This window comes from Propithecus coquereli, unplaced genomic scaffold (assembly GCF_000956105.1).
Source record: "Propithecus coquereli isolate 6110/MARCELLA unplaced genomic scaffold, Pcoq_1.0 Scaffold193, whole genome shotgun sequence".
NCBI lineage: Eukaryota > Metazoa > Chordata > Mammalia > Primates > Indriidae > Propithecus > Propithecus coquereli.
The window spans coordinates 2,900,090-2,919,287 of record NW_012144190.1 but is presented as its reverse complement, the minus strand read 5'-3'; the positions used below and the strand labels follow the sequence as shown (position 1 = coordinate 2,919,287).

Below are 19,198 nucleotides of genomic sequence, written 5' to 3'. Positions count from 1 at the left end.
GGGAGGCTGAGGCAGAAGGATCGCTTGAGCCCAGGAGCTTGAGGTTGCTGTGAGCTAGGCTGATGCCATGGCACTCTATCAGGGCAGTAAAGACTCTTTCTCAAAAAAAAAAAAAAAAATTTCTCTGCTTTTCCCTGACATTTGTTCTTCTACATAAACTATAAAAATATTTTGTTCCATTCAAAAAAGGATAAATACTTCCACGCTTCCCCTAATTCTCCCTTTCCCCAAACTGCACTGAATTTATGTGTTAATTTGTGACAAGTTGACTTGGTGTTAGTTTTTCCATTTCTTCAGGCTTTGTCCTTATATAAGATTTGTAAATTTCTTTATAAAGATCCTGTACCTTTCAGGTTGAATGAATTCCTGGTATCTTACAATTTTATCAAAACATGAACAAGATACATATAATTATTAGTTTGGAGAAAAATTTTTTTGTTTTTTTTTTGAGACAGAATCTCACTCTTTTTGCCCGGCTAGAGTACGTGGCTGCCTAGCTCACAGCAACCTCAAACTCCTGGGCTCAAGCGATCCTCCTGCCTCAGCCTCCCAAGTAGCTGGGACTACAGGCATGCACACCATGCCCGGCTAATTTTTTGTATATATTTTTAGTTGTCCAATTAACTTCTTTCTATTTTTAGTAGAGATGGGGTCTCGCTCTTGCTCAGGCTGATCTTGAACTCCTGAGCTCAAACAATCCGCCTGCTTCGGCCTCCCAGAGTGCTAGGATTACAGGCGTGAGCCACCTCGCCGGGCCTTAGTTTGGAGAAAAGTTTTTGATATTTGTGTATTTTTGTTTTCTCAACCCTCTTACCAAATTTTCTTATTAATCTTTTTTTCATTTCCATTTTTGGTGGACTCTTCCAATTTTCTGGGAATACAATAGTTTTTTTCTTCAAATAGACACCTTTGTCTCTTCTAGCTTTACCAAAAAAATACCAGTTTTAATTTCAATTATTATATTTCATTTTCTTACATTATTACAGTAGCACAAAACTCCGGGATGAGTGGAACGTGAACAGTGGTGATGCTGTCTAGTTTCTTACTTTAATGGAGAGTATAAAACCATCTTATATGATTTTATTGTTGGGCTTTGACAAATATCTATATTGCGTTTGGATAGTCTTTTTTTTCGTATTTCCTTCCTTTTCTATTTGAACGTTCGCCCTGTCTGGCTCCGGGGCGGTTAATCAGTTACAGGACTGACTCATGCAAGAAACACGTGCTTGGCGGGGCGCGGTGGCTCACGCCTGTAATCCTAGCACTCTGGGAGGCCGAGGCAGGCGGATTGTTTGAGCTCAGGAGTTCGAAACCAGCCTGAGCAAGAGCGAGACCCCGTCTCTACTAAAATTAGAAAGAAATTAGTTGGACAACTAAAAATATATAGAAAAAATTAGCCGGGCATGGTGGCACATGTCTGTAGTCCCAGCTACTTGGGAGGCTAAGGCAGGAGGATCGCTTGAGCCCAGGAGTTGGAGATTGCTGTGAGCTAGGATGACGCCATGGCACTCTAGCCCGGGCAACACAGTGAGACTCTGTCTCAAAAAAAAAAAAGAAACACGTGCTTCATTCCCAGACCCAGGAGTCCTGGTCCTCAGCCGCCTCCTCCGCCCTTGCGAAGTGAAGCATTACTGTCTTCAATATCGAGCCCCTCCCAAAGTGCTCAAAGAAATGACAGTTCCCATGAGCCTCAGGACAGAGGATTAAAGAGAGGGCAGTGTTTGCCACAAGGGCTCCTGGGAAATGCATTTCTCTCCCATCCCCAGGAGAGGCTCATGGGAGGTGACCAAGCCCCCTTTCTCCTCTCCTCAGGGAGTGGAATTGACATCCCTGTCCTCCTCCTCCTGATTGATGGTGATGAGAAGATGCTGAAGGTATGAGGGCCCGGATGCCTGGGCCAAAGAGGGAAGCCTTCTGGGTCCTGAGTCTTAGCGGGGCAAGGGCTCCCCTCCAGGCAGGGTGACTGTCCTGCCTTCCTTGACCTGACTCTCCCCTTTATCCTGTAGCGGATAGAGAATGCCACCCAGGCTCAGCTCCCCTGCCTCCTGGTCGCTGGCTCTGGGGGAGCGGCAGACTGCCTGGTGGAGACCCTGGAGGACACTCTGGCCCCGGGGAGTGGGGGAGCCAGGCGAGGGGAAGCCCAGGATCGGATTAGGCGTTTCTTCCCCAAAGGGGACCCTGAGGTTCTGCAGGCCCAGGTATGACACTGGGGGCCCAATTTGGATCCTGGGACAGGAGGGAACTGGGGACCGGGGCTCCTGGGTCTGAGGGAGGAGGGGTGGGGGGCCCAGACTCCTGGGCTCCGGGAGTGGAGGGTGCTGGGCACCCAGACTGCTACATCCGAGTGGGGAGTGGCCTCCTGCCTTCCTCCGGACAGGCCGAGGAGGAGCTGGGCTGGAGATGGAGGATTTGCTGTCTGCAGGTGGAGAGGATTATGACCCGGAAGGAGCTGCTGACGGTCTATTCATCTGAGGATGGCTCTGAGGAATTTGAGACCATTGTTTTGAAGGCCCTCGTGAAGGGTAAGAGTTGGACCACTGAATTCTCTCCCTCTCTCGGCTCAACCTCGAACACCTTTCCTGGCCTTCATCCATCCTCTCTAATCTAAGGCCCTGGCCCTTTTATCTCTCTCTGTCTTTCGCCTTTGCAGTGTGTCTGGGGCTTGACACAGTGCTGCTTGGGCAGTTTCCCCAGATGCTTTCATGTTGTTCCAACATCTGCTTCCCTCTGTTGGATCCATCCATCCATTCTTTCATCTTTCCTCCCATCCATATGTGCAGATTGGTCTTTCTATCTATTCAGCTACCCGTCCTTCCATTCATCTCTCATTCTTCCATCCATCTATCCATCCATCCATCCATCCGTCTTTTCCATCCATCCATTCTTTCACCTATCCACCCACGCATCCATTGACAATTCCATCCTTTCATTCTCAAATCCACCCATTCTTCCATCCATCCATCTTGCATCCATCCATCCATCCATCTATCCATCTTTCCATTCATCCCTCCAATTATTCTTCCATCTGTCCACCCACCCGCCCATTCTTCCTTTTCTGTCTGCCTCCACTACTTGCTAAGCACTTTGGTTGGGCATGAGTCAAACTGCCATGTCCCAGTGAGGACCTCCTGATCTCTCACTAGAAATGGCAGCTTAGAAGACTGAGTGATGAAAACCAAGGCAGGGAGCACAGTGCCCACCTGGAAGAGACTGGGCATGGGACTCATTTATTTATTCAACAAACATCATCCTGGGCTCTAGAAATCAAAGCAGACCTGTTTCCTACTCTTAAGGATCCCAGATCCTACTGGGGTTGTTTGGACACAACATTGAGTAAAATTTAAGACAAAAACACAGGGAAGAATCACTATCAGTAGGGGAGAAAGTTCGAGGAGAAGTGGGTATTTAAACTGGACCTTGAAGAGTTGGTGGAATTTGGACTTAGTAAGCTGGAGGGAGGGACAGAGAAGGAGTAAGAATGATCCCCAGGGATCTTTGGGGTTGTGGGTGGGGAGAATCATTTTGTTGTCAGAAGAATTTTCTGGGGGAAACACCTCCTTAGCTGAAAACTGCCCAGAGGCACAGAGGCAACATGTAGACATCCTCAGCCCCAGGGCCTCACCCCACTGGTATCCCCCGTGTTTGTGGGCAGCGGAAAGAGCAGTTACTTTTAACTCTGGAACCAGACAAAGCTGAATTTACACCAGCTTGGCTCCTTCCTTGCTGTGTGACCTTGAGAAAGAGAGTACCCCTCTCTGAGCCTCAGTTTTTCTCTCTTAAAAACGGAGATAATATCTTGCAGGAGTGTGGTGAGCTTCAGAGGCAAGGGTCGAGCAGTGCCTGGTCCCCAGTGTGGCCTAATAAAGAGGGGTCCTTCTTAATACGATTCCACTTCCTGTGGGGGCACATCCTTAAATACAGGACGACAGTGGCAAATCTAGTTCACTTTACAGAAGTTAACTCAGCAGCCTCCTGGGAGAAAGCGGGGCAGCACCGTGAGATGTGGTTCGAGGGGTGGTGTCGCGAGCCTGCTGCCTGCAGCAGTGGGAGGGATCGCACTCCGCTGAGGACGTCGGAGATGGCCGGCGGGATTTGGGGTGGCGGAGTGGAACGGATGAGGTTTCAGCGCGAAGGAGGCGGGAGGGAATGAAGGCTCCGTAAGAGTCTTTTGTTCCTTATCCCCCATCCCTGCCTGCAAGGACGAGCTCCCCCATTTTGCAGTTGAACAGAGGCTCAGAGAGGAGAAAAGTGACTTGCCCATGGTCACCCAGCTAGTAGCAGGGGACAGGCTTTTCATTCAGGTCTGTATGACTCTCGGTCATGCATTACGAGGGGCATGTTTGGGGCAAGAGGCTCACGGGGTTGGTATGTAGCACGTGGCACGAAGGGAGTGTTGGACACAAGGCCAGTGTGACAGGCAGGGCCACACCGCTTAGGACCTCAAAGGCCAGGCAGAGGGGCTGAGACTGTCATGAGAGGCAGGGGAGGACCAGGGTCAGCTCCGTGCATAGAAAGACCCTCTGTGAGTGGCTGGGGCAGAGTGGAGATGAGACTGCAGTGCTGGTGGTCGGGGTGGTCGGGGATGGTCGTAGGGGACAAAGCTGGAGCTGCGGCTGGGGCCAGCGGGGCAGTGGCTTGGGGGGAGGGCTGGGCAGAGAGAGTCAGGGGGCTGGACATGGGGCTTGGGGAACCGATGGGATGGGGCACGGGAGAGGACGTGAGGGGCAGACAAGGACAGACCTGGGGGTCTGCCTCATTGACTGGGAGACGGGGACCCAGGGGGAGATGGGTCGGGGGTAGACGCTGAGCTCAGTGTGGGACCTGGTGAGCATGAAAGGCCTGGGTGGGGGGTTCGGATGACAAATGGTGCCAGGTTAAAGCAGAAGATGAAGAAAGGTATTAGAAACTGTCTCTTTCCTTCTCTTGGAACTGTGGGGAAAGTCGCGGAGATTCATAGAATCTTAGAAAATCCCACTCTGAATTGGCCTCTGGATTCGAAAAGAAATATGAAGCTGTGTGGTACTAGACATGGCCCTGCCTTTCTCTGGGCCTCTGTTTCCTCAGCTATCAACCGTCGAGGTCACAGTGGCTAAGCTGCGCGTTCCCCATAGTCTGGAACCTCTTCCTGCAGTTGCTGTTATTGATCACATTGCTATATGGGGGGGCACTATTAGTCCCATTTTATAGACAAAGTAATGGAGGCTCCCAAGGTTCGGTGGCTTGCTCGAAGTCATTCAGGTGGTGTTGGAAGACCAGGGATTGGAACCCAGGTCTGCCTGCCCCAGAGCCCATTTGCTCAGCTCTGTAATACCAGTTTTTGGGATGACCAAAACACAATGGATTTTCTTTGGACATAGATGTGGAGCAGGTGGAGGCAGAAGGGAAAACTAACTCCATGGCACAGGTGCTCTGTAGAAGGTTTCATGCTCCTGCTGCCTGAACGTGTTTGGACCCATCAAATAGCTGGATCAAAAATTTAAAGGCCTTTTGTTCTCCCTTGCTGTTTTCAATGACCTCCAGCCTATCCCAGAGTCTCTCAAATGTTCAGATTTTTTCCAAACTCATTTTCTGCTATTGTCACCTCTTTCCTTTCACCCCAAGTTTCAGAAATCAGAGTGACTCACGTTTTTAATCATATGCTATGTGTTCTTGCGCCCAAGCCTTTGCTCAAGCTGTTCCTGCTGCCTCGAAGGTTCTTTTCCCACCTTAGATGCGCACCCCCAAATCCTAGCGGTCTTTCCAAAGCACTCCCTCAACGCCCAGCGTCTAGGAGGTTCTCTTGGGCCACACTCCATACCTCTGTGCCTGTAGCCTCCTCCAGGCCCTGATCATATTCTATGCCCACCTCTGAGGGCACTGAGCATTCTGAGTGTACTTATGTGTGTGTGTCCGGGGCAGAGTTCCCCTAGCAGAATCAGCCCCTTCAGGGCAGGAACTGTATCGGATTTCTCTCTCCATCCCTCCGATAGCCTGGTCCGTAATGATTCCTTTCCTTCTTCCTGGGGGCTCAGAACCCGTGGTCTGTGCTGTGCCCTGAGCCGAATCACCTTATGCCTGTAGCAGCCTGACTGCTTAACGACCCCAGACTCTGCCCCACAACACCCGCTTTATACAGAGTTTAAATGTCGGGCATCCGAAATAGAAGCAAAACAGACATTCAGCTGAGGTCGCCACCCTCCCCCTGACTCCTTGCTCCCCTCTATCTCAACCCTCCAGCTTGCGGGAGCTCTGAGGCCTCAGCTTACCTGGACGAGCTGCGTTTGGCGGTGGCTTGGAACCGCGTGGACATTGCCCAGAGCGAACTCTTTCGGGGGGACATCCAATGGCGGGTGAGGGGTCAGCGCCTGGGGATCCTGTCAGAGGGGATGTGCTCTCCTCCCTCCCTGACTTCTAGGACACGTGGCTCTGCCTTCCATCACGCTGTCCAGCCTTCCCTTGATTCTCCACCCATCTCTGACTGTTGTCTAACCCCATCTTGTTCCCCCTCTCCCCATCCATCCATCTGTCACTGATAGCCCTGTATCCTCATCTCTTGTCCTTGACCTCTGAGCTCACCTGGCCTTCTGTGTGTCCTCTGCGCATGTCTTTCCCCATTCATCCCGCCGGCCAGTCCTTCCACCTGGAGGCCTCCCTCATGGACGCCCTGCTCAACGACCGGCCTGAGTTCGTGCGCCTGCTCATCTCCCACGGCCTCAGCTTGGGCCGCTTCCTGACCCCGACGCGCCTGGACCAACTCTACAGCGCGGTGCCCCCCAGCTCGCTCATCCGCAGCCTCCTGGACCAGGTGTCCCACGGCGCGGCCGCCAAAGCCTCTGCCCTAAAAGGCGAGGCTGCGGAGCCGCCGCCCCCTGAGGTGGGCCAGGTGCTGAAGATGCTGCTGGGGAAGATGTGCGCCCCGCGGTACCCCTCCGGGGCCGCCTCGGAGCCCCACCCGGGCCCGGGCAGCAAGGAGAAGGCGGAGAGCGTAAGGACTCGGCGCGGAGGGGCCTGGGGGCGGGACCAGCTCGGGGAGGGGCGTGGCCAGGGAGCGGGGGTGTGGCCAAACCACGGGTGGGGCGGCGGGGCGGGGCGGGGGCGGGGTCAGTCCTCACCACGCCTCCCGTCGCTGCAGGTGCGTCTGCTCCTGGACAGAGCCACCTCCGAGCTCTCGCTGGACGCTGGCCTCGGGCAGGCCCCCTGGAATGACCTGCTCCTGTGGGCACTGCTGCTGAACAGAGCCCAGATGGCCTTGTACTTCTGGGAGATGGTGAGTGCTGGCTCCGATCCCTAATCCTGCCCTGCGGCAGCCCTGTCCTATGCCGACCAAGGCCCGCCACTCGATTTCGCGACCTCTGACACCACCCCATCCTGAGTCCCTGACACATGCCTCCAACTGCTCCGTTTTCCTTTCCTCTCCCCACATCATACATACTTTTCCCGTTAACAAAAAGTGTGTGTGTGTTGGGCATTTCCCCACGTTCGTCCATATAAATCAATGCCATCCTCTCGAAGTGGCCGCCTACATAAGGGGGTTAGACTTTCCCCCGCAGCTGATGGGGAATCACTTAGACAGAGTTCCACTTGCAATGTAGATACGTCGTTGTCACTGCAATGCGGTAAAGATCAGAGCTAGCAGCAAGGAAGCCAGCTGTGGAAGGGAAGCTGGGTTTTCCAGGTAGCCCAGATGACCGCCTGGACCCAAGCAGATGGGATGGAAATGTTGGGACACATCTGAGAGATGTTTGAGAGTTTTAAGAAAAAGAAAAAAAAAGAGTCACAAGATTTGAGTAGGATCCAAGATGCCTGCTTTTCTGTTATAGAAATACCTTAATAGGACCCCCTTTCTTCAACCCATCAGGTCATGAGTTCAGTATAAATTTTTTTCATTGAGATAAAATTCATATAACGTAAGATTCACCATTTAAAGCACTTTAAAGTGTACAATTCAGTGGCCTTTAGTACACAATGTTATGCAGCCTTCCCCACTACCTAGTTTCAGAACATTTTCATCACCCCAAAAGGAAATTTTGTACCCACAAAGCAGTCACTCCCCATTCTGTTCTCCGCCGGCCCCTGGCAACCGCTAATCTGCTTTCAATCTCTGTGAATTTGTCTATTCTGGATATTTCTTATAAATGGACTCAGACAATATGTGGCCTTTTGTGTCTGGCTTCTTTCGCTTAGCATAATGTATTCAAAATTCATCCGTGTTGTAGCATGTGTTAGTATTTCATTCTGTTTTGTTGTTGAATAATGTTCCATTGTATGGACAGAGCGTTGACGGACATCGGGTTGTTTCACCTTTTGCCTATTGTGAATAGTGCTGCTAGGAGCCTTCACATACAAGTTTTGTTTGAACACCTGTTTTCAGTGTGGAAACCTGTGGAAACTCTGTGTTTAACTTTTTGAGGCACTGCCAGATTGTTTTCCACAGTGGTTGCACCGTTTTACCTTCTCGCCAGCAATATACAGGGGCTCCATTTTCTCTGTGCCCTTGCCAACACTTTTATTTTCCATTTTTAAAAAATTGTGGTGAAATATACGTAACATAAAATGTATCATTTTAGCAATTTTTAAATGTACACTTCAGCAGCGTTAAGTACGTTATTGCGCAACCATCACTGTCATCCATCTCTAGGAGTTTTTCTTCTTCCCAAACTTAAACTTCCTACTCATTAAATAATAAACTCCTGTCCCCCCAGCCCCTGGCAACTATCATTCTACTCTTTGTCTCTGTGAGCAGGACTGTTCTAGGTACCTCATATAAGGACTCATACAACATTTGTCCTTTTGTGTCTGGCTTATCTAATGTAATGTCTTCAAGGTTCATCCATGTCGTAATATGTGTCAGAATTTCCTTCCTTTTTTTCTTTTTTTGAGACAGAGTCTCTCTCTGTTGCCCAGGCTGGAGTGCAGTGGTGTGATCATAGCTCACTGATATCTCAAACTCCTAGGCTCAAGCAATCCTCCTGCCTCAGCCTCCTGAGTAGCTGGGATTAGAGGTGTGTGCCAACACGCCCAGCTAATTTTTTCTATTTTTTATAGAGACAGGGTCTTGCTCTTGCTCAGGCTGGTCTAGAAATCCTGGCCTCAAGCGATCCTCCCACCTTGGCCTCCCAAAGTGTTAGGCTTGCAAGTGTGAGCCACAGTGCCCAGCCCTGATTTTTCTTAATGACTAGTGATGTTGAGCATTTTTTCATGTGCTTATTGATCATCTGTATATTAATATCTTTGGAGAAATGTCTATTCAAGTCTGCTCTCCATTTTTAAATTGGGTTGTCTTTTTTGTTGTTGAATTGTAAGAGTTCTTTATATATTCTAGATATTAATTCCTTATCAGATATATAATTTGCAAATATTTTCTCCCATTCTGTAAGTCATCTTTTCACTCTGTTGAGAGTGTCCTTTGATGCACAAAAGTTTTAAATTTTGATGAAGTCCAATTTGTCTATTTTTTCCTTCTGTTACTTGTGCTTTTTTGTGTCATATATAAGTAACCATTGCCAAATCCAAGGCCATGAAGATTTATCCCTATGTTTTCTTCTAAGAGTTTTACAATGTTATAATTATAATATGTGATAATTATTGAATCCTACATGTTAATCTTATTGAAGATCACTTGTATGTGATGAGTCACTTCTCTCTTGCTGTTTTCAAGATTCTCCTTATTTTTGGCCTTTGACAATTTGATTATAATATGTCTTGGTGTGGATCTCTTTGAATTTCTCCTATTTGGAGTTCCTTGAGCTTCTTGGATGTGTAGATTCATGTCTTTCATCAAATTTTGGAAGTTTTAGGACATTATACCTTCAAATATTATTTCTTCCCCTTTCTCTCTTGTCTTTTTGAGTTCATATTATGCATATATATAGTACCCTTGGTAGTGTCTGACAGGTCTCTTGGGCTCTGCTTATTTTTCTTCATTCTTTTTCTCTATTTGCTTCTCAGACTAGATAATCTCAAAGGATTTAGCTTCAAGTTCACCAATTCTTTTGCCTGCTTGAATCTGCTGTTGAGCCCCTCTAGTGAATTTTTCATTTCAGTTTTACTTTTTAGTTCCAGAGTTTCTGTTTGATTCCTTTTTATAATTTCTATGTATTTATTCATATTCTCCATTAGATGAGACATCTTTCTTCTGGCTTCCTTTAGTTTCTTGTCTGTGATTTCTTTTAGCACTTTGAGCATATTTAAGATACTTTCTTTAGAGTCTTTGTCTAATAATTTCAATGTCTGGGTTTCATCATGGACAGTTTCTATTAAATTCCTTTTTTTCAGTGTATGGGCTATACTTTATTGCTTCTTTGCATGCTTCATGATTTTTTATTAGAAAGTGGACATTTTTGAACATTATAATGTGGCCACTCTGGAAATCAGCTTACTCTTTCCCTCCAGGGTTTCTCTTTGCTGCTTGTTGTGGTTCACAGTTGTTTGTTTGTGTAGTGACTTTTGTAAACTATTTCTGTAAAGTCTGTGATCTTTGTCATGTGTGGCCATGGAAGTCCCTGTTCTGTTAGCTTAGTAGTCAGTTAGTGACCTGACAGAGAATTCCCTCAATGCTTGGAGCCATACAAACAAACAAAACAACAAAAAACTCTCTCAGTTTGCAGACTGGCTCTCTGTTGAAGCATTCTTTCAACAATTATCTAAACTGTTTACAATTTCACTTTAGTTTTCACTTCCTGCTTGTGCAGAGCTTAAAGGTTCAGCCAGAGGTGACAGCTCAAGGTCTTCTCTTGTATTTTCTAGCCCTGGTCATGTGTGTAGTCTTCTGGATTTCCTGGTACACGAGGGAGCTTTTCAAAGCTCTTGTGTCCCCAAGTATCTCCTTCCCCAGCCTTTTCCTCTCAAGCCGTTCAGTGTATCTTTTGCCTGCCACCACTGTGATTCCTTGCCTTAGGTAGCTGAGACTAATTTATTTGCCTTTATAGTCTTTCAACACATACTACTTGGGAAGCCACTTCTGCTCTGGGGAAGCTCCAAGGCTGGTGAAACAAAGTCGAGCCCATGAACTGTTCCCACCAGATAGATCCACGCAACAACTACACATTCTTTGAGAGTAAGGTCTGCATTGCTCCCTCCAATGCCAGCAACCTGCACCAGGGATGTGGGCCATTGCCTTAAAGGTCACCACTGAGCTGGGGAGCCAGGGATGGTAAGCGGGTAGATTAAAATGTCACAGTGCTTTCTTACTGAAATTTAGCAGTTTATGTCTTCAGTAAGCATGCTTTTGGTTTTTGTAAATTTTGAATTAGATTCTATAATTCTGGAAAAGTGATTCTGACTGTTTTTACTGGCTTGTTCATTGCTTTTGTGGGGGGATGGAGTTTTGAAGTTCCCTACTCTGCCATTTTTGGCGACCTTTCCAGCTGCTTCTTGACCTTTCCATGACTGCTGACGTCATTTTCACTCCAACCCAGCCCTTGACTTGTATCCCTAGTCTCTGAGCCACCTGACTTCTGACATTGTCACCTGATGTCCAGTTTCTCCCAGATTCATCTCCAAACATTACTTCATTCTTGGCCTCTGATGACCCCAGTTAATTTCTGACCTTTGACTCCATACCTTCCCTTGGTCACAGGCTTTCTCCCTGTTCCCTGCTCCCTCTCTGAAGTGCACTTTAAACTCTAACCCATTCGTGCCCCCCTCTCTGTCTCTCCAGGGCTCCAACGCTGTGGCTTCAGCTCTTGGGGCCTGTTTGCTGCTTCGAGTGCTGGCGCGTCTGGAGTCTGAGGCTGAGGAGGCAGCACGGAGGAAAGACCTGGCCACCAAGTTTGAGGGGATGGCCGTTGGTACGTGGTGCATGGTACCTAGGAGCAGGGACGGGCGCTGCCATAAGAGGGCGGACGTGCATCTTCCCACTCCTTGAATACGCCTGCCCCTTCTCTTTAAGTTCCCTTTCCTTTCCTCTCACACCCTCTCCCGACTGCTTCCCTTCCCTGTCACATAAATTCCTTGCCCCAGACCTCTTTGGCAAGTGCTTCCACAGCAGCGAGAATCGGGCCACCCAACTACTGTTTCGTCACTGCCCACTCTGGGGCGATGCCACCTGCCTCCAGCTTGCCATGCAGGCTGACGCTCGTGCCTTCTTTGCTCAAGATGGGATACAGGTGAGCATCTGAGAGTCCCCAGCTGGACTCTGGAAACTATGGGGATAAGCCCCTGCCACCATGGTCTTGAGCAGCCCCTCCCCCTGGAGACCATCCCTCCCCCAGGAAGTCTTGCTCCTCTCTCAGGAAGGCCGCTCTTTCCATAAGAAGCCCTACTCCCTGCCACAGAAAGCTGACCTTCCCACAGTAAAGCCCATCCTCCTAAAAAGTCCCACTCCAGATGCAGTAATTCCTGTTGACCCTAATAGGAAGTCCCACCTCCCACACAGGAAGTCTTCCCTGCTCCCATTTCTCCCAAAGGAAGTCCCGCCTCATCCACAGGAAGTCCTTCCTGTTTTTTAAGAGGTCCCTAGTTCTGGTTCTCAACAATTGGAATTACCTCACTGGACAATTACCTAGTGTTTTGGACATAGACAAACTTTGGCCTAGGAAATCCCACCCTTCCTGTAGGAAATCCTCTCCCTTGGGAAGTCCCGCTTGCTCCCACAGTCTCTCCGATCCTGACAATCTGACAGTTTGAAAACTTTCTCAATATCCTTAATCTAAATCTGATAGGAGCTCACAGAGTCCCACCCTTGTACAGGAAGTTCTGCCCATCCAACAGGAAGTTCCACCCTCATCTATTGGAATGATTTGGCTGACATTTCCAATAAGGACCCAGAGCCCTTGCTGCAGACAGCGGTTAAACTCATGGATTCTGGCTCTACCCCTCACTGGTTTGGGGCATTTCCTTAGCCTCTCTATGCCTCATATATGACAAGGAGAAAATACTAGTTAACCCACCCTCTTGGGGATTTGGGTGAGGGTTAAGTGAGCTAATCTATGTAAAGTGCTCAGCCCAATATCTGGCATACAGTGTCAATAAATTTGCTGTTTAACTATGCTAGCCAAAACCTGGGACAAGTTGTCTTTGCCTTTGACCACTGTCTGCACCTCCAGTAGTTACGGTCTCCATGTTGGTCACAGCTGTGGCCCAACCCTTGCTGAGGATCTTAGAGAGGGGGCTGTGGGGAGATTTGGCATCTGATCTTCCCTACACCTCACAGTCTCTGCTGACCCAGAAGTGGTGGGGGCAGATGGACAGCAGCACACCCATCTGGGCCCTGGTCCTCGCCTTCTTTTGTCCCCCACTCATCTACACTGACCTCATCACCTTCAGGTCAGTCCTCTGGGGGTAGAGTGGTGGTGGGGGTGTTCAGTTTCTTCTTCCTGCTCATTTCTGCCAACTTTTCCTACTTGGTCTGCCCAGTGTGTCCCTTCCCTGGGAAAGGGACTTTCTTTCCCTCCCCCAGAAGGAGTGTCCTAGGAGGTAGGCTTTTGGGGGTGCTCCCTGTGGTGTCTCTAGGGGTGATTCCTCTGCCTTTCTGGTCATGGCTCTAGGGGAAGAGCCTTTGGGGTGACTTTAGGGGACCACTTCTCTGTCTCTCTGTAATGTCTCTGGGTGAAGAAGTTTGAGTTTTTCTGGAAAACTCCTCTCCTCTTCCCTTCTCTGCATTTCTCACTCTGTTCTTCCCTCAATGCCAGGAAATCAGAAGAGAGGTCCACACAGAAGGACCTAGAGTCTGACGTGAATAAGAGCATTAATGGGGAAGGTCCTGTCAGGTGAGTGACACCCCCAGCATCGTGTGAGGTGGGGGCACCGTGGGCAGCTTCAGGACACTTGTCACTTCCGTGTCTTATCAGGGACTGGGAGGAAGGCCAGAGATTGTGGCTTCAGCAAGCCACTGATGATACTGAGGAAGTTTCCAAAATGCCAAGCTCAAGGCTTGGCTTGAGATTTGGTTCTGTCACCAAGGAGGCTGTCACTAGAAATTGATATGCTTCACACTCTATATGCTCCCGTCCTTCTGTAGCAAGTAGAATCAGGTGGATTTGGTTCATTTAAAGATTTTTTACCTATTTTTTGCCCGACCCCAAGGCCCCTGGTCATGATCACTGATCCTCTGTCCCAATTTCATCCTGACTCTTAATTCTCAACTCAAATCAAAAATGCCAACACAAATATTAATATTAATAAATTCAAAAAGCTAACAAGAAAAACAAACTGGGTTGGAGGGATGTCTTCTCTTTAAAAACCAAGCAGAAAGACATCAGTCCAAAAGTGAAAACAACCCCAATGTCCACCAACTGCTGGATGGATACGTAAAATGGAGTCTATCCATACAATGGAATGTTATTCAGCAATAAAAAGAAATAAAGTCCTAACACATGCTACGACATCACCATGACTCTAAGTGAGCAGAGCCATTCATAAAAGACCATAGGGTGTACGATTCCACTTATGCAAAGTGTGCAGAAGAGGCGAACCCGCAGACAGATATCGCCTAGGGCTGTGGAAATGAAAAGGGATGCTAATGGGTACGGAGCTTCTTGTTGGAGAGACGAAAATGTTTTAAAATTAATTGTGGTAATGATTTCACAACTCCGAGTATACTAGAAATCATTGGATTGTACACCGTAAGTGAGGAATTATGGTGTGTTGATGAAACTGGGATAGAGGATCAGAACTCAGGCGAGAAGGGCCAGAGATTCGAGCAGACCACGAAGGCCAGAGTTCAGAGGCCAGCTGTGGCTGCGTGGTCAGCATCAGATATGGGGAAGGACCAGTTATATGAGCAATGTGGGCTGGATAATTTCACGTGGGAATTTGTGGGTCGGGGCTAATAGAGACATGAATTGTCAAGCCCAAGGATATGAATCACGAAAGTGAGGGGTCAGAGATCATTTGGGGTCAGAAGTCCGGTCGATGGTCCCAGGTCAGACAGAGAATCACAGGTTGTGAAGGGGAAGAGGAGGGACTTGGAGGCAAGAGCCAGGTGGGGGTCAGCGGTCAGCCCCGGAGACAGAGGTCAAAAGGGTAGAGGAATTTAGACGTGGAAGGTCAGAGTCTTGATGGTAGGAGATTCCAGAGGTCAGAGGTTAGATGCAGGGGTCAAAAGACAAGAAGGTGGCTCTTGTCAGACTGAGTTGCAAGTCAGGCCAGGTCTCAGGTGGTGCCGGGGAGGAGTGGGACGTGCAGGGCCAGAGGTCTGGGTGGCGGCGCGGAGGTCAGGGCTCAGGGGTTGGGTTGAGGGCTCTTTCTCTGTCCTCTTCCCCCAGGCTGGAGGACCCCGCCAAGAAGACATCGCTGGATGCCCTGCCACAGCGCAGGCGCGGGGACAGCTGTTGGGGGTGCGGGTGCCTGCGCCGCTGGTCCCACTTCTGGGGCGCGCCGGTGACGGCCTTCGTGGGCAACGTGGTCAGCTACCTGCTGTTCCTGCTGCTCTTCGCCCACGTGCTGCTCGTGGACTTCCAGCCCGCGCGGCCCGGCGCCGCCGAGCTGCTGCTGTACTTCTGGGCCTTCACCATGCTGTGCGAGGAGCTGCGCCAGGGCCTGGGCGGCGGCGGCTGGGGCAGCCTGGCCAGCGGGGGCCCCGGGCCGGGCCAGGCCTCGGTGCGCCAGCGCCTGCGCCTCTACGTCTCCGACACCTGGAACCAGTGCGACCTGCTGGCCCTCACCTGCTTCCTCCTGGGCGTGGGCTGCCGGTGAGTGTCCCGCGGGCCTTTGAACCGTCGCTCCTTCCTGCCGGGGTCTCAGTGCAAGACGACCTTGCTCATTGTGGAAAAACAAAGACAATCGCCCCAAAGCAATTGGCTCGCACCCGGGTGTCTGGCTTTAGGGATGACAGGATTGAAGCCAGAGCCCCGCTGCCGGCCACTCAGCCTTGCTGCTGTGTATTGCTAGGTCTGGAGGTTACTAGATGTTTCTCAGAGCCCCCAAACCTGGTTGACATCCTTACCTCCTCCCTCTTCTTCCTCCACAGCTCTTGTCCTAGTCCCAGCCCTTCTGACCCACAACTTTCTTTGCCTGGTCCCCCAAGTCCATCCATGCCATGGCTTAGCCCTCAGCCCCTCCCACCCTAACCCCAGCCCCCTGCACTCCGGTCTCTTCCCTCCTGCCTCACCTCCACAGGGCCTCAGAAGGGTCTTTCTACCCCCTGTCCCTCCTGCTCCCGTGGCTTCCCAGGGCTCCTGGACGGAGACCCTGCCTGGCCTGGGCCCACCTGTCTCTACCGCTGTCTCCCCAATTTCTTTCTCTTCTCCCCACCTACACTCCACCCTCTCTGACGGCTACTTGAGATTCCTTCATGACAGGAGCATTTGACCTTGATGTTTGCTCCCAGATATTTGGAATCTGCGTAATTATAAAATTTTAATCAGAATTTACTGGTACTGACAGATTCTTATCAAGGAAGCATTTTCCAGTTATTTAAAATTCCCTGATCAATTTTACATGTAGGGCAGTTAAACTCATTTCAATTCTTTTCCTTTTCAGTTTCTGAAATTATTTCAACTTGGTTCTCATTTGGGTTAAGTGTTACAACAAATCTGTGGTTCATCACTCCTGTTTTGTCCCATATTGAATTTTGCCCAAGTATAGGGTCTGTGTTTGTGACTTTTCCTTTGTGGCTGTGACTTCCTTCATGTCCAGTTTTCCTGGATCAAATTTCATAGATTCAAATTTCATCAGGGAGGCTCAAGTGCTCTGGCAACTTTTTAGTCCATAAAAACCTTGGCTATTTCTGTTTATTTCATAGCTAACTCATCAAAAACAAATTGTGAGGAATTCCCATCAATTACTTTCTGTTGCTAGGACTGGGCTGTATAGTGTGAGTTCATTTCTTGCACAGTTTCCAGATTATACTGAGCGGTGCCCAAGGGGAGGGTCAAAACATCCTTTGGAACAAATTGTCTTGTCTTTGGGTCTTGGTTCATGCTGTTCCCCCTTCCTGAAACACTTTTCCTTCCTCTCATTTGCCAAGCCAACTCTGACACTCCCTTCAGACCTCAGTCTTGCTATCCTGCCTCTGGAAGCCTTTCTTACCCTCCCCAGTCTCTGGGTCCCTCCTTTGTGTTCCCCTGAGATGCCCCCAAATGGTGTTCTGACTAGGGCTTGTGCTGTCTCTGTCCTCATGCAAGATTATAAACTCCTCAGGCCACATCTTTCTCATTTGCCAGCAATTTAAAACATCTTTTAAATGTGGAAATATGTCCCCACTGAACAAATTAAGCACATGAAGCACATAGAACAGAAACCAAAGATTTTCCTCCATCGTTGCAAGTGGCCTGCCTTTCTCTGGTGTTACCTCCATCGATAGTTTGGTGCACATCCTGCCTGTTCTTTTTCTACTCATTTACACAGTCAGATACACATAATTCTTTTCACACAAACAAGATGATATTTTATTTAGTCTTCAGGCAACTTTTTCTTTTTCTCTACAATATGTCCTGACATGCTTTCTATGTCAGTTTACTGTTTGCAAATATACCTTATTCTTTGAAAATGCCACATCAAGTTTCAGAAGAAGGGACTTTAGCCATCGTTGGTTAAAGATCAGATGAGACAGACTTCTCCTTGCCAGAATTTAATGAATGTATTGTTTTCATAAGGCAGTAAGACAAAAACTCTGAACTTCAAGAGGTAGAAATCAGCCCAAGAGTTTCTCAACAGTCTCTTTCATTTTCTACTCAAGATAATATGAGGTTATAATCAGATATTTGCTGCTCTGGTGCTAGTCCTCTGCGGATGAGGTTTCTCTGTCTTTCTTTTGTCCCTCCCTTCCTTTTCTTTCTTTTTTTCTTCTAATCTCTCTTCTTTCAGGTCCAAGCTGTTAGAACACCCTCCTTTTGAGGAGAACAGACAAAAAGCATTGTGGACACAACCTGGGAACTCTTTGCAAGGGACCTACACATCCCGGATGGTTGACAGTGATGACCCCCTATTCAAGCTTTTCTCAGCAAACACACTGAGAGGCTGGCTTCTTCTATGCTGTATTAGAAATGCTACAAAGTATTTGATATGCATAATTTATTCAAACAGAGAGCAAGATAGGAGAGTTTTGCAGAACACTAATGCTTCAATTTATCCCTTGTATTGTGTTAAGGTGTCTTTTGAGATGAAAGAGCTAAGGCCCTGTGCTACCATGCTCTAGGAATGCCAGCGATATTTTGGGCAGTTTATCAAACCCAGTACTTTCCAGGCAAAGGAGGAATTTTTGCATGGGAAAAATGGAAAGATCTCAGCTTGCAAGGGAGAAATGCCCAGTCATCTCCAGAACTGAATGATGAATCGTACTTCCTTTGCCAGTTTCCTGTAGATGAACATTTAGGTTATTTCTGTTTTTTTATTATCCACAAATAATACATCCCAGATGTAAAGTTGGTGGGTCAAAGGGTACATATATTCTTTTTTTTTTTTTTTTTGAGACAGAGTCTCACTCTCTTGCCTGGGCTAGAGTGCCGTGGTGTCAACCTAGCTCACAGCAACCTCAAACTCCTGGGCTCAAGCGATCCTCCTGTCTCAGCCTCCCAGGTAGCTGGGACTACAGGCACGCACCACCATGCCTGGCTAATTTTTTCTATTTTTAGTTATGTCGCTAATTTCTTTCTATTTATAGTAGAGACAGGGCCTTGCTCTTGCCCAGGCTGGTCTCGTACTCCTGAGCTCAAGCAATCCTCCCGCCTCGGCCTCCCAGAGTGCTAGGATTACAGGCGTGAGCCACCGACCTGGCTGGTACATATATTCTTGACAAAGATTTCCTTCTAGTTTCACCCATTTCCATGCCTACCATCAGGGTAAGAGAGTGCCCCCTTGAGGACATACTTGACAATACCTGTTAAAACTTTTGTAGTTCTCGATCTATTGTGACTTAAAAAATTTTTTGCCAATCTGATGGGTAAACATGACCTCTCTTTGTTTTAATTTATGCATCCCTGACTACAAAGTAGGTTGGGCATCTATTTGTAAGCTTAATGGGCACATATACTGTGTCAATTGTCTTCAGAGTTTTTGCGCCCCATTTTTTACTGTGGTTCATTGATCTCGTTTGTACACGCATGCGCACACATACACACGTATGTAGGTGCTCTCCTGTATTTTGGATCCTAATCCTTGGTAGTATTGTCGTTCTAAACATCTTCTTGTGTTCTATAGCTTGTCTTTTCACTTTTTTTTTTTTTTTGAGACAGAGTCTCACTGTGTTGCCCGGGCTAGAGTGCGGTGGCGTCATCCTAGCTCACAGCAACCTCAAACTCCTGGGCTCAAGCAATCCTTCTGCCTCAGCCTCCTGAGT

General features: G+C 48.4%; 1 protein-coding gene across 1 annotated transcript in view; it reads left to right on the top strand.

Moving 5' to 3' along the window:
• Window positions 1-19,198, top strand: part of TRPM4 (transient receptor potential cation channel, subfamily M, member 4) — a 33,350-nt gene that overhangs the window by 10,008 nt on the left and 4,144 nt on the right. The window contains exons 7-17 of the mRNA XM_012643238.1: window positions 1,813-1,874; window positions 2,007-2,198; window positions 2,423-2,522; window positions 6,217-6,329; window positions 6,611-6,964; window positions 7,112-7,246; window positions 11,639-11,768; window positions 11,941-12,086; window positions 13,133-13,245; window positions 13,611-13,688; window positions 15,186-15,611. Coding sequence (XP_012498692.1) covers window positions 1,813-1,874; window positions 2,007-2,198; window positions 2,423-2,522; window positions 6,217-6,329; window positions 6,611-6,964; window positions 7,112-7,246; window positions 11,639-11,768; window positions 11,941-12,086; window positions 13,133-13,245; window positions 13,611-13,688; window positions 15,186-15,611 — 1,849 coding nt within the window. The remainder of the gene's footprint in view (window positions 1-1,812; window positions 1,875-2,006; window positions 2,199-2,422; window positions 2,523-6,216; window positions 6,330-6,610; window positions 6,965-7,111; window positions 7,247-11,638; window positions 11,769-11,940; window positions 12,087-13,132; window positions 13,246-13,610; window positions 13,689-15,185; window positions 15,612-19,198) is intronic.